This window comes from Strix uralensis, chromosome 10 (genome assembly GCF_047716275.1).
Source record: "Strix uralensis isolate ZFMK-TIS-50842 chromosome 10, bStrUra1, whole genome shotgun sequence".
In the NCBI taxonomy this organism is placed as follows: Eukaryota; Metazoa; Chordata; class Aves; order Strigiformes; family Strigidae; genus Strix; species Strix uralensis.
The window spans coordinates 619,450-637,245 of NC_133981.1; the positions used below are offsets into that span (position 1 = coordinate 619,450).

General features: G+C 49.8%; 1 protein-coding gene across 9 annotated transcripts in view; it reads left to right on the plus strand.

Moving 5' to 3' along the window:
• The window catches only part of TMCC1 (transmembrane and coiled-coil domain family 1), a 121,193-nt gene that overhangs the window by 98,729 nt on the left and 4,668 nt on the right, over nt 1-17,796 (plus strand). For 7 of the 9 annotated variants that reach the window (XM_074878737.1, XM_074878746.1, XM_074878738.1 and 4 more), the window contains 2 exons: nt 7,531-8,465; nt 14,975-15,110. In XM_074878737.1, the coding sequence (XP_074734838.1) occupies nt 7,531-8,465; nt 14,975-15,110 (1,071 nt within the window). Of the gene's footprint in view, nt 1-6,369; nt 6,445-6,698; nt 6,742-7,530; nt 8,466-14,974; nt 15,111-17,796 lie in introns of those variants that run through there. The other 2 variants (XM_074878741.1, XM_074878743.1) reach the window with 2 other exon arrangements.

Sequence of the window (17,796 nt, forward strand, 5' to 3'; positions counted from 1 at the left end):
GTGACTGCTGAAGTTTGAAACATTGGTTTATTTTGGGGATTTGTGCTGCTGAGAGATAGGAAGAAAATACAGGTGGTTGCTTTATAGCTCAGCTCTGTTTCTGACACTTGTCAAGTAGCACATGAAGTCGCACCTCCATTTCGTACTGAATTAGTGGCAAGGCCGTGGCAGAGGCATGCTGCAGCCATCTTTACCATCCATCCGCCAGGCTGTGGGCGAGGGCCGTACCTTGCTGCTTGCTCCTCTTGGCCCCGGCGCCAGCTTGAGCAGTCCCAGGTCTCTTTTCCCTCCTGTCGAGTTCCTGCAGTCCTGCTGGTATGGAGCCTTACGGTGAACTGGGTTTGGGAACTTAATGAAAGCATCTCCTTGTCTCCGGGTTGGTCCCCGGTTGGCTCGGCCCGCAGGGAGTTGTTCTTGCTGTGCCCCCGCTGTGCCAGCACGACGTCGGGCAGGGAGCTGCTAACTTGGCACCCCCCAGAGAAAGGGAATGCCAGATCACACGCAGGGGTCTCAGGCAGGTTGTAACGTGTTGCTCTGTTGTCGACAAGCCCTTCTGTCCCTGGGGAGGTGTCTGCCACCTCTTCCCCTCTCCGCAGAGTGAGGATGTGCTGGCCACATGGGATCACCAGGGACCACGCCCGTGGCTCTGCCTTGGCAGAGGTAACCTGAGCGCACACGTGGTGCAGTAATCCTCCTCGCTCAGGGTTGTTTGACTACTGTGAGTAAGTTATAAAGCCATTTCCTCTTGGTGTTACCAGTGTTGGTTCCCTGCTCTCGTTGTTATCTTAGGCAGGTGAAAGGATTGTATTGGAATTTTTTCTTGTCTTTTGTTCGGGGTCATTTTTCATTTTTGTTTTCTCACAGTGTTTTTTTTCCATAACCAGGGCGATCTTCCCACCACTTTGAGGGTTAATTGCCCACAGGCAAAGGCTGTTTATCTCTTTTAGAAACCCCAATTATAATCTAATGGATGAGCTGTAGTATGAAAAACACACAGCAAGACTTCCTTGAGCTGTCCATCTGTTTGTGTGCTTTCCTTAGCCAGTGTTGGTTTTGATTTGGATTTAGGAGTGGAGCAGGGACGGCTCTTTGAGCTGCCAGTTGCTGGCAATGCTGATCAGCAGTTTCTGTGGGTAAGTAGATGGAAGCCTATTAGGATGCAAAGCTGCTATAGTTCTGAAGACTCAATCAGCCAGTAAAATTTTGCAGGATAACTGTACCGTGTGTCATGAGGAATTACACTGGACCTGTTCTTTTTCTTTTGTGCTCTTGGCAGTAAAGCCAAGGCAGATGTTACATAGTGCAGGAGCACGTACGTGCACTGGGCGCTCGCTGAGGGAAGATGGATTCTTACGTGAATCCACACGTGAGCAGACAGTTGTGTTTCTAGGGGTGGTTCAGTGCAGCAGTGTTTGGATCTCCTGTCTGTATTTAGTCAAGATGTGAATGAACAGAAATCTCCCTTATACTGTTACACAGGATTTGCAATGGTATAAACAGTGAACCAGAGAGCTGGTAGTGTCAAATGTGTGTCAGTGTTGCAGCAGACAGATGAAAGGGGTTACAGGTCCAAGTTTTGATTACAGACATATTGACAAATGTAGTATGTGGGTATGGAATCTCTGCCCCTGGAGATACTCAGAAACTGCCCGATGTGGTCCTGGACTGCTGGCCCTTGGTGGCTGGGCCTGAGCAGGCTGGGAGCAGGTGACCTCCAGAGCTCCCTGCCAGCTGCAGCCAAGCTGTGTTTCTGTAACATCTTTAAAAGCAAAGCATTAGGAAAAGCTCTCTCAGCTGCAGGTCAGAAATCGCTTATTGCATCACCCAGGGGGGTCAGGCAGAGGAATTTGTGTTACATTTTTGTTTACTTTGGGACCCACTGTGAATTTTGCAGTGTGCTACATCTTTCTCAGATCCGGGAGGGACACTACATGCCGTCTGCTCACGGGACAGAGGGTTGATACCACCTTGACTCAGATGTTTAGAGAGTCATGTGCTGATGGTGTCGTGCGGGGAGGTGACTGCTGGCTCTTGGTTGTGTTTAATTGAATACGTTGAAGGTACCTCATCATAATTTGTGATGTTTAAATACCTCTTCATTGTACCTCACAGGCACTCTGTGCATGGCTTCATACAAACGTGCAGTTAGATGGTTTAATGCAGATCTGTAATGATACTTTTCACACTGTACAAATACTGAAGTAGAGAGAGATGAGGAATGCAGGGCCAAACGAGAAATGACACCAAGGTTAACAGCCCTGTCCCTGTATCAAGAGTTGTGATTTTTCTACAGCCGTAGGTTGTCAAGCCCTCAGCTTCATACCTCTTAAAAAGACAGCTCTTCTTGAAAAGTGGGACTTGTGGAACTAATGTGAATTTGGGGTTGTTACTAATTCCGTGGAAACTGCAGCAGCATCCAAAAGGTTGATTCTGCTTCATGTGCCACATTGCTTGTTGAACAAATGTTTGTCTGCTAGTGTTTAAGTCACCACTGCGTGAAAGCAGTAAAAGATAGTCTCCTTAAGCCTCCGTTGAGTCCTCAAAATAATAAATATTGCCAATAACATGTTGGGATGGAAACAAGAAAATCAAAGCTAAATTTCAGAATCATGCATTTTAAGTATTCTCAAGCTCCCTTTTCTATGGGTATCTTCCTACTCACAGAATTTCTTGAATCTAAAGGGGCTTGATCCTGAGCATTGTTGAGACAGTCTTTCTCTAAATCTTCTACTTAGTGCACTTTGCCATCTTTTTGCTTTTAGAGAGAAAAACAATATACAGTATTCCACGTTGACAAATATACAGGAATAAATCCATTGGAAATGTGAGAATTTACCAGGGTCTGTTCACCCGGCTATCGTTTGTCGCAAAGCAGCAAGTAAAAAATAACTCCTTTTCCCTGGCATTTGGTTTCTCCCTCAGCAGCAAACTATAAGCAACTGGTCAAGTAAAATATTTTCCAAAATAATTTTGATCCTATTTTTATAGTAGTACTGTCCATTTTCAAAACCCACTGTTTTGTGTGGGTTTTGGGGTTTTTTCGGCTTTTAGGGTTTTTTTCTGTGAAGAACTTTCTCAAGCCCTTGTATTTTTCACTGTTTTGTTTATTTGCCTTAATTTGCGGCACGTTTTCTCTCCCTAAAAATGTCATATAAAGGTACTTTAATTTGTCAGTTTGGAACTGAGAGCCACCGCTCAGCAGACGGGGCAGGACGTAAATAACTCTGTATCCAGCTGAAAGCGTAAGGAGACTTGAGGGAAGTGAAAAGTAATTACCTGTGGGAGCGTTGGGTTAATGTTCTAACAAATGCAGTGCTCTGGGAATACACAGAGCAAACGATCAGGCCCTCCTTCCGTGGTGGGGGGACGACGGACCTTCTGTGTACCCCCAGGCCACCCATGGATCTCTGGACGTGCGGGCACAGGCCGGGTGCTCGTCGGGGCGCGGGGTCGCAGCCTCTGTAACCCCAAACTCGGTCAGACACCACGGACACTCTTTTTTTCTCCCCTCTAGTTTTATTTCCTGTAAGGTGTTAGAGATCTCATTTCCTAATGAACTAACTTGTCTCTGTCGCCGGAGACTGGAGGTCTCTGCTCCCACGTGTGCCTGAGGCCGGAGACCATCCACCGGCCCGGCGCGGGGGCCTTGGCCGCGTCCCCGCCGCACACCCCTCGCTGGCTGCTCGCCCGCCGTGCTGTGCACCAGCAGTGTCTCCGAACAGGAGGGCTACAACTTAGGACTTGCTGTGAGTCTCTCAGATGTGGCTGTTCGTATCACTGTACAGCAGGGGAAAGGAAACAAAACAACTTCTGAATTTTTTTGTGATTAGTTTTCCCTGCTGCTCGGGCGCTCACTCACCAGGAAGCTGATTAATCTGGGCATTTTAGGCACTGTTAGCTGCCTTCCGGGGCTCCCCTGTCTCACCTTGCCCTATATATACTTTTATTCCAAGTAATGTGATGCTTTTCTGTCACATCTTGAAAGCTCCAAAGAATGGAGGAGGAAGCAGGAGCTGAGCAATCTCCTTACAGCAGGCTTGCTCCGATTTCTGCCAGTTGCTTAAGCCAGCTGCCCTGCTTGTGTGAAAAACCAGTTGTCTTGGTGAATGACTCTGGTGCGTGTGTTTACTGAACTAGTTCTAAAAGAAGGGTGAAACACGTTTAAAGGAGCTGTTGTGTTGAATCTTCAGCGGTGCCAAAAGGCAACATCATGGGTTCTTCTGGGGCTGCGCGTTGCAGAACAGATACATGGAAAAACTGTTCCAGGAGGGAAAGCCGGACAGTGTTGACAGTGCTGGGAGTTTGATACGCTCTTGAGGGGGAGAGAGCGTAAGGTCCTCATGATTCCGTTCGACGCACAGCGTAACGCCGAGGTGGTTTTCAGTGTGTGTCTGCTGTTGGGAGGTTGTGCAGGTCCGCTCCATCTGCGCTGAGTCAATATACTGGAAAATCATAGTGCAAGGGAGATAGACTAATTGAATTGGAATCCCTATTTTTATACACACATTGACCATTACGGTATTTAATTTACCAGCATCTTTTCAGGACAGATTGCCAGTCATCTTAAATCAATAATATGTCACCAGCATTTCCCAGGGACCCAGTTTGTGCTGAGTCTTCCCTTTCTAAAGCCTTGTCAGTACAGAGAAAGTACTTAAATTATCTCAGTTCTGTTCCAGAATAGCACTTGGTACAGCCGTTCACTTTTTAATTGGAAAAAAACCCTTCTTGTTATTCCAGAATAATATCCACACAGCTGGTAATTATAAAGTAATTATCCCAACATGGCTTATTCTTCTGTAGCTCTTCTGGTTTATTTTCTGTCACAGGTACAGGAAGATAACCTGAGGGGAGATGCTGGAGTCAATTGGCTTTAAAAGGGGGGGAAGAGAAAGTTTTTACAAAATTTTTCTCTCACAAAACTCGTGTCTGAGAGGAAGAGTGTACTATTAGTGTAATTTATAGTAATTATACACACACACATACACACACCAGTTAGACCCAACTGGGAGTAAATTAAGCCGAGAGAAACTCTTCATTGCAAAGTGATGTTGAAGTCCCCTTAGTTCTGACACTGAAATGTGCAAATTCCACCTTGGAGCATATCTGTGCTGTGGAGGAGCTGAGAGCCCGACGTGATCAACCGCTCCTTGGTTCTGGGACGCTGGGTCAATCCCACCCTCACTCACCTTTACCATTGCCCAGTGCAAAAGTATTTATTTATGGGGGAAAAAAAGGAAGAAGAGTTATTTCAAATTACTTTCTGAAAAATTTGCATCAAATTTGTGGATCTTTGTTTTTTTCATCTGCCATTAATACTAAAATGTCTTCCTCTGGAGTAGATCCAGATCATTACGAATGGATTGATAAGGTTCTTTTCCAGAAGCCAGCTTGTTTTGTAAGGCAATTAAGAGGCATAATATTGTATCAGTGTGCTGAATAGAAAAGTCTGTGCTGTTCTGCTTCACAGATTACAGCAAGTTGGCAAAGAAGTAGATCGAGCTGTTGCACGTAGAGGGCCCGTGGATGAGGGGCTGAGCAGTTGTGCCCTGTGGAGCTGGTTGACGCTCTGGGTCAGGCCTGCCCTGTGCACGCAGGATCTTTGTTTCTTCTAGACCATACGAAGAAATCGGATCAGTGACAATCCTTGGAAAATCTTAATGAAATCCCGAATCACTAGAAGAGGTACCTTAACGAGTGTGTACTCCTTCGAAATACACATCCCTAGATCTCAGAGACAGTGTGTTCTCTGCACAGTAGTAACGGCCTGCAGTGTTGGTCCCGCTGTTAACAGGATTTCTCAGCACTGACTTTGCATCTATCTATCCAGAGATCCCGGGTTTCTACAGCTAAACCCACCTAAGAGAGCAGTTGATAATTTCTGCAGTCACTACAGACTGGAAGCTGATATTCTGTGGTTTTCAGCAACCGAACCCCTCTAGAAAACAGATCAGCTCAGTTTTCCGTATGTCTGATTGCTTTTCCTACCGCTGGGATAGCCTCGAGCTGCTGGAAGGAGCCTGGCTGGGCACTGCCCGTGCCGGCAGCGCTGCCGGCCTGCGTTTACATTCGGGTTATTGAAACGGGGGAGAGGGGTGCGATCGGGACAATGTTGGGGTTGGTGAAGTGTTTATTGACCAGACAAGTACGGAAACGTGTTCTGCGTGCGGGGAGTGAGCCGTGAGCTGTCGGGTGCTGTTGGAATGAAACGACCTGGGGCGCTGCCCGGTGTGTCAGTGGAGCTGCGGGGGGGGGTGCGGCCGGCGGGGTGCGCGGGGCTGAACCACGACCCGTCTGTCCGACCCGCCGCAGGGAGCCCAGACGCGCGTTCGGCTTCGGGGCGTTTAAGACCACCGGGAGCAGGTGCCGCGTTGTGGAGCGCGGATGACGGTGGCGCCGAGCGTCGTCGTCGGTCTCCGCCTTCCGAGGCGCCGCCGGAGCGCGGTGAGCACGGCGCGGGGGGGTTGTGCCCGGTGGGTCCCGGCGACAAAGCGGGGAAAGGCGGCGCCACCCGCGACCTCCCGCCCCGCGACCGCCGTGTGCCCGGGGCGGGGGGGGGGGGGCGGCGGCCGGACCTCCCGCCCGGAGCGGGGCGCCCTCCGCGGGGCCGGGGGGGGGCGCGGGGCCGCTCTGGCGCGGGGCGGCCGCGGCGCCTTTAAGGGGCGTGTCCGGGCGCGGCCGGGGGCAGGTGGGGCGGGGGCCATGCGCGGGGAGCGGGCGGTGCTGTCCCGCCGGGCCCAGGTACTGGGGGGGGACGGGGGGGACACGGGAGCTGGGGGCGAGGCCGAGGAGCCGGCCCGGGCGCGTCGCGGTGCCGCCGGGCCGCCCGCTCCTCCCTTCTCCCGGCCCGGGGGAACCGGCGGCGCCCGTTTTGGGGACGTCGCGCCGTTCGTTGGCGCTGAAACACCGTTTAACCTTTTTTATTTTTTTGGCCAAAAGTGTGGTTTGACCCCGGCAGCTGGCTCGCTCGCTCGCAGCACGGCGGCGGCAGGCAGGGTGCGTTACCGGGGCTCCGAGGGCTCCTTGTTTCCGTTCTGGACCGCGGCAGATCGCTCGTTTTCTGGGAGGTTTCGTTGTCGCAGACGCTGTGTCCGCGGACGCAGCACGGGCGGGAGCGCAGGTTTGCTGTACGCTTCATCTGGGCGGCGTTTGCCCTTTCACCGACTTTTCTCTCTTTTCTTTCTCTTTTTACTCGCCGTCTGATAGAACTTCTGCCCTTACACTGAGACCTCAGAGAACTCGGCCTGCCGAACTCGGGTGCCTCGTCTCGCTTTGTGCTTGAGTTTGTGGTTGTTTGAGGCCATTAAGTCAACTTAAGCATGAGGGGCTTTCCTTTCTCCTCAGCTTTTACTAGATGCTGTAAAGCACGCGAAGCTCAGTTTATTGATGCTGTGCCCTGGCCAGCTGAAAAAAAAGGGACGTTTTTGCAGAATTAGATCCACTTGTCAAGTCGGTTGGCACAAGGAAGGGAAGGTTTTGTGTCGGTGAAGCTGGTGATGAGCGCTTACATTTGTCTCTCTCCCTGCCTAGATCGAGCGGCTGGAAGTCAGCAGCCTCGCGCAGACCTCCAGTGCGGTGGCCTCGAGCACCGATGGCAGCATCAACGCGGACTCTGTGGATGGGACCCCAGACCCGCAGCGAACGAAAGTGGCTATCACACACCTGCAGCAGAAGATCCTGAAGTTGACTGAGCAGATCAAAATCGAACAAACGGCCCGCGATGACAACGTGGCAGAGTACCTGAAACTGGCCAACAATGCAGACAAGCAGCAGAGCGCCCGCATCAAGCAAGTGTTTGAGAAGAAAAATCAAAAGTCAGCCCAGACCATCTTGCAGCTGCAGAAGAAACTAGAACATTACCATCGAAAACTGCGAGAGATTGAGCAGAATGGGATCCCTCGGCAGCCGAAGGACGTCTTCAGGGATATGCATCAGGGTTTGAAAGATGTGGGAGCGAAAGTCACTGGCTTCAGCGAGGGCGTCGTAGACAGTGTAAAAGGGGGGCTTTCCAGCTTCTCCCAAGCCACGCATTCGGCAGCAGGAGCTGTGGTTTCCAAACCCCGGGAGATTGCCTCCCTCATAAGGAACAAATTTGGGAGCGCAGACAACATTGCTAATCTGAAAGACTCCCTGGAAGAAGGCCAGGAAGATGGGACAGGAGGCAAGACTCTAGGTGTTATTCAGAACTTCCAGTCAAGCCCAAAATATGGCAGTGAAGAGGATTGCTCCAGTGCCACGTCGGGCTCGGTGGGAGCCAACAGCACAACGGGGGGCCCTGTGGGAGCTTCTAGCTCCAAAACAAACACTCTGGATATGCAGAGCTCAGGGTTTGATGCAATACTGCATGAGATTCAAGAGATTCGGGAGACACAGGCAAGACTGGAAGAATCATTTGAGGACCTTAAGGTTCGCTATCAGCGGGATTACTCGTTAATAATGCAGACGCTACAGGAGGAGCGGTACAGGTACGTGCTGTTGTCCTTCGTTTCAGTACTAAACACTGTGAGTCGCAGGGCACCGCAGTCCTGGATGGTGCTGCTCGGCAGGCTGTTCCCAGCAGCCTGATTGAGGTGGGAAGTTCTCAGGATTTTGCCCTCCCAGTTTTGTCTTTTGTAAATACCATTATCTTGCTCTATACGTGAAAGAAATAGCGAGGAAAAAAAGGTTATTTCATGGTGTTTTCAAGACAAAAAGTCAAGCCAGAGAGGTTTAGAAGGGTGTCCCACAAGACCAGGAGTACATCGATGCGGTTACTATTATCCAGACAGTGCTTTGCCCTGCAACAGTCCTGCAGGGGTTTGGGTCAGGGTGAGAGACAGGACTATATGTGGGTAATGTCCTGACCCTGCCTCTCCAACACTCAGATCCGTATCTACCAGGGAAAGAGAGATCAGCTTTCTTAGAGCTCTCCCAGAAGGATGGGATCTTGCCCATATGCCAAAGTGAGGGTATCCCCTTCCCTTCGCTCAGCCCTTCAGCGGCAGGGTTCGGTGAAGTGAAGTTAAATTACATGTCAGGCGTTGGCAGTGCTGATGTCACGGATGTCGCGTGGCTCTGGGTGTAGGTAACCCATCCTTCCATCAGCCCTCCTCTCGCTGCAGTACGGCCGGTCCCTGACCAGGTCCCCAGGGAGAGGTGACGGTGGCTTCAGGGAAGGGGCCTGGCAGCTTGCGGTGGCAGCCTGCTCCTCCTGTCTCCCGCGCCAGGCACCCTGTGGGCTGCTGGGGGGGCTTCCCCATCCCCTTCCCCGTCGTGCTGGTGGGAGCGAGCTCCTGTGCCGCCCCATCCTGTCCATCTGAAGGTCTCGTGTCCGCCCCCATTGCACGCCGGGAGCCGGGGCTCGCCCCCTTCTGCAGCCATTCGGGATGCTGCAGCCTAAATCGGATTCTTAAACCGTGCTTTTTAAACTTTAAATAACAAATGCAAGGGGCCCAACCCCTCGTTCTGATGGAGCACCGCAGGCTTTCGTAGTGGCATTGCCCCCGTGGCCGGGCTGTGAAGCACAGCCTGCGAGGCTCAGCAGAGCTGCTGGGTTGGGGACAGCCGTTCTGAGTGCCGTTTGCTGCGATGGTTTGCACAGCTTGACGTGGAGTTGCCCCACAGCTCTTCAGACACTCTGGTGCCAGATCTTTGGAAGCACATTTGAAAAGGCTCAGCCTGCTAGGATCCTGTAGAGACAGCAAGCTTTCTGTGTGCTTTGCAAAGCTTGGATAGATAAAGCCAGACCAACGCCACTTTCTAATCCTGCTTTGCAACAATCAGCGACTTGCCTGGCGCTGGCGCCCAGCACAGCAGCTTTGGTTCCCAGTGCCTCATTGTCATGAAGTCACGTAATGACCTGGAGTTTGATCTTCACTCCCCAGCAGAGAGGGGCCTGTTGTCTCTTGCTGTGCAGGTTTTCACACATACAGCAGCAGCCGTTCATGGCGGAATCTCAGGCCGCTCCTTCAGCTGTACTGTAAGTACAGTAGAAGCCCTTGGGGACTGGTGTATGTTGCCAGCGTTAGCCAGGCTCACAGAGGTCCTCATCCGTGCCATGGGAAGTCACATCTGCCATGGGCCATTGACCTTTACCGAGTGCTCCCCTGAGGGGAGCCCAGAGCCTCACCGCTAACCAAGGCAGCCTCGAGCGAAAAGCTTTGAGAGAACCTGTGTTTGGCTTATAAATGCTTAAAAAGATAGTAATTTAGACCTGCCATTTGGAATGTTGATGCAAATTAATTAAAGGTGTGACCCTTCAAGAGGACCAGTCAAACCACACTAAGTGCCCTTGTCTCTGCAGGCTGTCAGAGGTGAGCAGGTAACTGCAGGATCTGCAGGGAGCTCAGGGGTTAATCACAGTGAGGTTAATGCCTTATTGTACAAATCTAGATTCTTGTTTGATAGCTTCCGTGTTTTAAACCATTGCGAAGATAAAAGCCAACATCACCCTGAGAACTGGAAGGTTACATTGCGTGTCCAAGGGCAGAGGATGCCGCTGCCTTGGAGAGGGCTGGCGCCTGTTCCGATGACTCGGAACCCCCCTCGTTCCTCAGCTATCTTCTGGAAAAATGAAAAGATGGGAATGGAGGTTGTGGTTTGAAGCTGGGAAGCCGGAGATCCAAATTAATCATAACTGGCTTTAAAAGCTATAAATACCTCATAACTCTGCTCTGTTTCTGGGAGGCTTTCAAAAACAAGCACTGAGTTCAGTTAGGGCTCACAAAGAGAAGTGTTCTGGAGAAGCCTTTGCTCGCAGGGCAACACTGAGTGTCTGTGTCATACCTGGAAGCTGGAACAAAGCACGTGCTGTGACGTTTTGTCACCTGGTCCTTGTCCGTTTCCGCTTTCTTGGATGTTCTGCCTTCTGCAGTTCTGATCTTTTGTCCTTGCGTGTTTGTGCAGTTGTGTTTATCAGCCATGCTTGCTCGCAGGTTTTCCATGACCCCCTGGATCTCCTCCCTCCCTCTCCTTGCCTCCAGCACCTGCCTGTCACTCTCTGTGGCTGCTGCTTTGCTGCCTGGCTCCTGGGCAGGGACTTGCTGGTGCGGTCGCTCCAGTCCCCTGCCCTGGTGCTGCAGGGTGCCGGGGCTGGCCAGGCGGCCCCTCGGCGAGGCCCCGCCCGCTGCCAGCAGCACAGGACCACGCCATGTTGCTCCGCCATGGCTGAGGTGTTGAGCAGGGAAGATTCTGGTGGCGCCTTGGCCATCGCTGTGTTCTTTCTGCACCGGGAGCAGGCCCTGAAATAGCCTGTCGCTGATCTCAGTGGTTGGAAGGTAGTGGTTGTTTACTGATACGAGCTATTGAGGCTGAAATAAAGTTCATGCCAAGTATTTTCATTTTGCATGTCCCTTTAGGAACCTGTTTGCGTGTGGTGAAATCATGAGCTCACACATTTGGAGTGTGGCCAGCCCGAGGGTTTGGGTTTCTTCCCAAGCCCGGCATCCTTGGAAAGGGCATTGAGGTCTCCCACGCTCCTGTCAGGAGAAATCCGCCAGCCAAAATGCTGGACGCTGGTGCTTTCATTTATCTGATCTTTGCTGTAGTCTGATTGCTGGACGTCAGTCTGTTCTCATGATTTGTTTTAAAATAGATCAAACACGCTAAACCCTTGAGGCCTAGAAGGGTTGGGGAGGTCTTTCTGGAGCGTGGCTGGGCAGCGAAGGCAGCGTGGGGTGGGGCGGGTGCTCGCCCGGCTGTGGAAGCACTGAGCCATCCCGGGGAAGCTGTTGTCCTCTGCCAGGGCAGGGTCGGAGCTGGAAGCACAGCGTGATGAGGGCATGGGGGCAAGCACTGTCCCTCGCCTGTCGTCTAGATAGAAGACTTGGAGTATACTGCAAACAGACTCCACTGCTGAACGCAGGGTGTTCCGAGCCTAAGGAGAGCATTTGGGTAACAAATAAAGACCAGATGAAATTTTGTATGATATAGCTATAAAAAAAAGGTCCGTCTTGAGAGATGCTTGGAGAGAGGTATTGAACTCCGTCCACAGTGTGCTGTGAAGATCTTTTAGCGTCAGTTTGGTCAGAGTTTCCTTTACTCACCAGAGCACTTGCTGAGCGCAGATCAAATGTCTTTTTCATCACGTCCCTCCCTTATATATGCTGCATTAGCTGTGTATTTCGCAGTTATTACTTTAAAATGCCTTAAAGCTCTTAAAAAATTAGATGGTCATAATCGTGCGTTGTGCCTTTTTCAGATCAGTTCCCTGATTCCCAAGCAGTGGGCCTCAGAACGCGGGTGGGAATGTGACATGGCTTTTCTAAAGGAAGTGTTCCCGCATCCCAGAGCGACACCCCAGCACTGCTCTGGGTGTCTGCTGTACGGACATCCCAGACCATCTCCCAGAGACTTGTGACAGTGACTAGTCTGTGACACAGAAAAGTTTCTGTGCTGCAGCTTGTTAAGCTAGAGGCTAGCAATTTCACATATTAGCTAGTGAAAAAATAATTACTGAACCCCAATGAGGAATTCTCTGTACCTGAAATAAAGTGGGACTTGATCATTCAGGGCGCTGCTGTATTCACAGAGAGGTTGAGTCTGTTGCACAGACACCAGCACTCACACGTTAGAGAGGGAAGTGTGAGTATAACCGAACCCTCTTGACAGGTGTCCCATCCCTTTTATTTTTGTAATACCTCTGAGTTAAATGTGAACCATCCTTCAGTAGGAAAACCCTGGCTTCAGGCCCTGCCAGTCACATGAACCCCTCTTTGCTTTTCTAATTTGAACACCAGTAGAAAACAGCAGGAAAAAAAAATCATTTTCGAAATTGTAGATAATGGGACAAGGAGTGAGAAGTAAATGAATGGAGGAAATGTAATTTAAAAAATAAGTGGGTGGATTTGCAGGGGGGGTGTGGGTTTTTTTTTTTTTAATAACCCAATTCCAGCAGTTGCCTAGCATACCAGTTTCTGAAAGCTCAGATGGTTCTTGGGTGCAAACTGCAAAAGCTCTGGGGTCAGGCAGGGAAGTGAAGCGTGGTTTGGGAACAAGCTGGTAGCCCTGCATTCAGGGCAGGGAGGACTGGAGCCAGCCCTTCCGCTAATCATGTTACGCTTAAACTCTTAACTGTATGGATTTGCAGGGTTTCCTTACGTTTCCTGTAGATTGAGACGGTTTTGAAATTATTAAAATACAATTGTTTCTTGTTAGAGAACAGGATTTAAGCTGCCTGGCAACAGCCTTTTTATGAAGGGCATTTATGTGGGAGGAGATTAAAAGCCATAATCATTATATTTTCAGAAGTGCTTAAGTCCCTTTTTATGTAATAAACCCACTGGAGACTTTTGTAATATATTAACGAACTGAATATATTTCAAGTAACTGATGCTGCCTTTGGGATTTAGCGTGGGTTTAGTTGTGATTTCTTGGTTGTTGTTGAGTTTTTTTTAAGTTGGGTGTGAACAAATGGCAATATTAATTATCTGGGCTCTTCCTTCATTAGCCAGCCTTCACGTGGCTATTCCCTTGTTTGCAGCTTGTCGTTCTTGGGGAACCGGTTCTCCCGTGTGCCCTGTCTGGGTTGCAGGGCTGTCGTGGCTCCCGTCTGGGCTGAGCCGTGTCAGTGGGTGGTTGTCTCAGTCTCTCTCCTGACTGACCACACATGTTTCATTCCTGGAAGTTGCCGTGCTACGTCTGACTCCTTGGTTTAGAGCAATATTGCATTGGGAATGGAAATGAAAATTCTGTTCAGACTTTGCAACTAAAAACAGAATCCCAAGACTATTTTTAAAGGCTAGCTTTTGCCTACAGATTCTGAATATTTGGCTTGTGAAGCACCAAAAAAATCGTGAGAAAAACCCAGAAGCAGTATTTTTGTCGTAGTTTCAGAACTTGTAATTAAACTCTTAATTCTAGATAAATATTGTTTATTCATTTTATGCATGTGTGTGCGTGTATGAATTAAATTCAGGTGGAGTCAGAGAGGAGCTGAGATTAAACCAAGGAATTATCTATGTTGAATTCCTTAGAAATTTCTCAGTTACTAGTATCAGGGGTCAGGTGATAAGAGCTGCACGGTAAGCTTTTTCCATGCTGCTGTGATGAGTAGGCAGTGGAAATCAGAGTGGAAAAACCCCAGGGCCCACAGTAGCCGTACCCATACCTTAGCGAGCATCGGAGCCGTTGCTCCTAATGAACCAGGAGTGGGAAACGAGCGGGAAGCATGGGGGAAGGGGGTGGATGGATGGTGCCCAGCTAGCTGCGCCTGACCCTGGGGCTGTGGCCTCTCGCTCTGTCATGTTTACCTTTTGGAAGTAATAGAAATACTTGACTGATTTTAAAAAGGTACTGAGGCGCAAGTTCCTTGTAAATTTGGACTTGAAATTCCAAAAATGAAGTGCTACATACAAATGCAAAGTATCCCTAATGTATTTTGAAAGTGCTAAAATAACATTATGGAGCGATCATTGAAGTCAGTTTAAAAATCCCTCAATAAGAAACAAAACTGTATCTCAGAATTGTCGTAACTCAGTTATTTTGGGCAGCCCTCTTCCTCAGGACTGCGCCCAGGCCATTCACCAGTAGCAAACTGAAAAATAAGCCTGCAGGTTAATGATTCATGTGCCCTCCTTATAAATAGGATGGTCTTTGCTGGTTAAGTTGCCTCATTCATGGGAGATAAAGAAAAAATGAGTCAAGGGTACCCACGTGACCTCACATGTAGAGATCAGATGGGACCATCGTGTGCTCTGAGGCATTGGGCACATTTTATTTCTGGGTCATTTTTATGCCTGTTGCTGTTCCGAGTGTAGATGAAAATGCTTAAGAGCTTGTGGTATTACAAGGGAACTGCTTGGTTAACACAGAAGTTTGGGGAATAAGTTACTCTATTCTAAGAGGCCTTGCATTGTAACATGTGTGTTTGTAATGACTGAGGTGGCCGCACTAGTTTTCGGTAAAATGTCTGTGATGTCCATTGCTCCATTGTTACTGGTGTAATTTTGCCATCCTCTTCTCATTAAAGCTGCTGTACCATGTGTATCATTTTTAGATGTGAAAGACTCGAAGAGCAGCTAAATGACCTGACGGAGCTCCACCAGAATGAGATCCTCAATTTAAAACAGGAGCTGGCCAGCATGGAGGAGAAAATTGCCTATCAGTCCTACGAGCGAGCCCGGGACATCCAGGTGGGTGACAGGCACGAGGAGACTCCAGCCCTGCCTTCCGCCCGCTCTTTCTGGAACTCACTCGCTTTTGGAATTCTTCTGTCATTCAATATTTGCTTTTAGTCCTTGTAGCTTTATTGCTAAACTGCATATTGATGAGTTCTGGAAGGGCCTTTATTGCATCTCTGCCCCTCGGGCATCTCTCCAAGTAAGGGTTTTTGTAAGGAGGGGCTGTGCCCGTGTGCCAGCAGGCAGGTTCATCTGCAGAGCGAGCCTGCCGCTTGGTCCGGAGCAGAGCTTTCAGATGAGCTGTAGCCAGGTGGAGGCCTGTGTCCACTTTTTGTATGGGGTTTTGTAGGGTTCAGTGACCTGAACACTTCTTTTTACAGTAGCGTTCCCAGTAAACACACCCAAGGGTGTGTTTCTGTGTCACTAATTTTAGAGCAGCGGTCACAAATGTCTAAGGAAAAATGGCTTTGTGTATCCACTGCATTGAGGCAGGAAACAATTCTTTCTGTTGGTTTTGTCCAAATAAGGAGGTATTTTTAAAGAAGTTTCTTTCAGTCTGTAAAAGACCAAAGCTATGGAAACAGGGATTATGAAGCTGGAGGGCCTTCCAGAGAGCAAGAGACCTGGGAAATGATCTGAGCAGCCGCTAAACCTCACAAAGAAAGTCCTATTCAGAAATAGGTCTATCATCTGTTTTAAATACTTTCTGTGCTAGTTTTAGCAGGCATCTCAGTTCTGATTGCTGACATGAGATATTTGTAGCATGAGCAGAGAATTGTAGGTCAAAATTCTCCCTCCTTCCTTCCCCTGAAGTGCTTCAGCCAGGTGATTTCCTCTGGAGACAGACCAGGCTATGCTTCTGGCACACTTGTAGGTCCAGTTGAGTCAGTGGCCTTCCAGGCTGCCCGCTGCTGGAGGAGGCCGAGCAGTTCTGCCCCGTGCTTTCAGGGACCGTAACTGAAGAGAAGCCCTCACAGGAGATGATCTTTAATGTCCGCTCCAAACTAGACCATTCCGTGATTCTGTGTTTCACTGACCTCCACAGACACGATGCAGTGACAGAGAAAGGTAACGGGTGACAAATGACCTCTAAGTTCACAGAATCACAGAATTGTCTAGGTTGGAAAAGCCCTTGAAGATCCTCCAGTCCAATCATGAACCTCACCCTGACCGTTCCCAACTCCACCAGATCCCTCAGCGCTGGGTCAGCCCAACTCTTCAACCCCTCCAGGGATGGGGACTCCCCCCCTGCCCTGGGCAGCCCATTCCAACGCCCAACAACCCCTTCTGCAAAGAAATACTTCCTCATAGCCAGTCTGACCCTGCCCTGGCGCAGCTTGAGGCCATTACCTCTTGTTCTGTTGCTTATTACTTGGTTCAAGAGACTCATCCCCCCCTCTCTGCACCCTCCTTTCAGGGAGTTGTAGAGGGCGATGAGGTCTCCCCTCAGCCTCCTCTTCTCCAGACTAAACCCCCCCAGTTCCCTCAGCCGCTCCCCATCAGACCTGTGCTCCAGACCCTTCACCAGCTTCGTTGCCCTTCTTTGGACACGCTCGAGCAATTCAATGTCCTTTTTGTAGTGAGGGGCCCAAAACTGAACACAGTAATCAGGTTAAATTCAGGTTAAAACAAGTCGGTGTCTGTGTACAGTGGTGCCATGGCCTCAGACAGAGTAAACAGGAGGCTTTCCCCTGGGGGAATGTTACAATATTCAGGTTTTGTTCTCCTCTCTAATTTAACACAGCAGGAAGAAGCAAGGTTGAAAACTTAAACTGAAGTGGGGATTTCTCAATAGCTTTTTTAAATCTTCACCTTATGATTCAGTGCTTTTAGTGTAAACTTGCAAACTGGGACTGACTGTTCCTCAGCACTGCTGAGGAAAAGGTAAGCGTTGAGTTTTCCTGCATGAAAAACTAGTTAAGAGCATGGGCTGATGTTGCAGAGGAACAGTCCCGGTTCCTTTTTCAGTGATCAGCCTGAGAGAGACTGCTGCTTGCTGCAGACTTCTAGGTGTTAACTGAAGTTGGCCTTAATGTCTGAGAAAAGCAACTCTGAGGCTTTTCTTAATGGGAAAATTCTAACTTTGTATCTGCAAGAGTAGAAATGTCTCAGTCACCCCCAAGTCAGCGCTGCTTTAGAGATGTTGTTTTCTACAGGACAGTCTTCTCCTTCCACGTACTTCCTAGAGGCTGTTTCATAAATCTTGTGCCTCTGACCCTTCTCCCAGACATCTCCCTTCTCCAGCCCTTGCAGTGTCACCTGGAGCTCTGCCAGTGCCCCAGCTTGCTGCAGTCTGGAGGAGGGGATCTTCCTCCTGTGACACCAGCTGTGCAGTCCCAGCCTCGCTACTCTCACACCTTTCCCTGGGCTCGTTCAGCTCACTGAGCGAGCAGAGTGCGGCCGAGCCTTTTTGGTTAGTTATTTTTGTTGACTTAGTTTTTCTGCCAGGTTGACTAGAGAGTTGAATGGGCTCACAGAAGGGTCGATAAACACAAGCCACTGCAAGGAAAGGGATGGAAATGGGAGGCTCTGGGAATACGCATCCCAGAAGAGGAGGAGGACGAGTGCTGGCTAGACACAGCACCTCGGTACCCTCAGTGTTCTCCTGAAACCAAGGCTGAAGTGAGCAGCTCGCTGGGTAGCCCCCCTTTCTGGACAAGGGCTGTCTAAGGGCTGTCGGCATCCTCCTCCCCTGGGC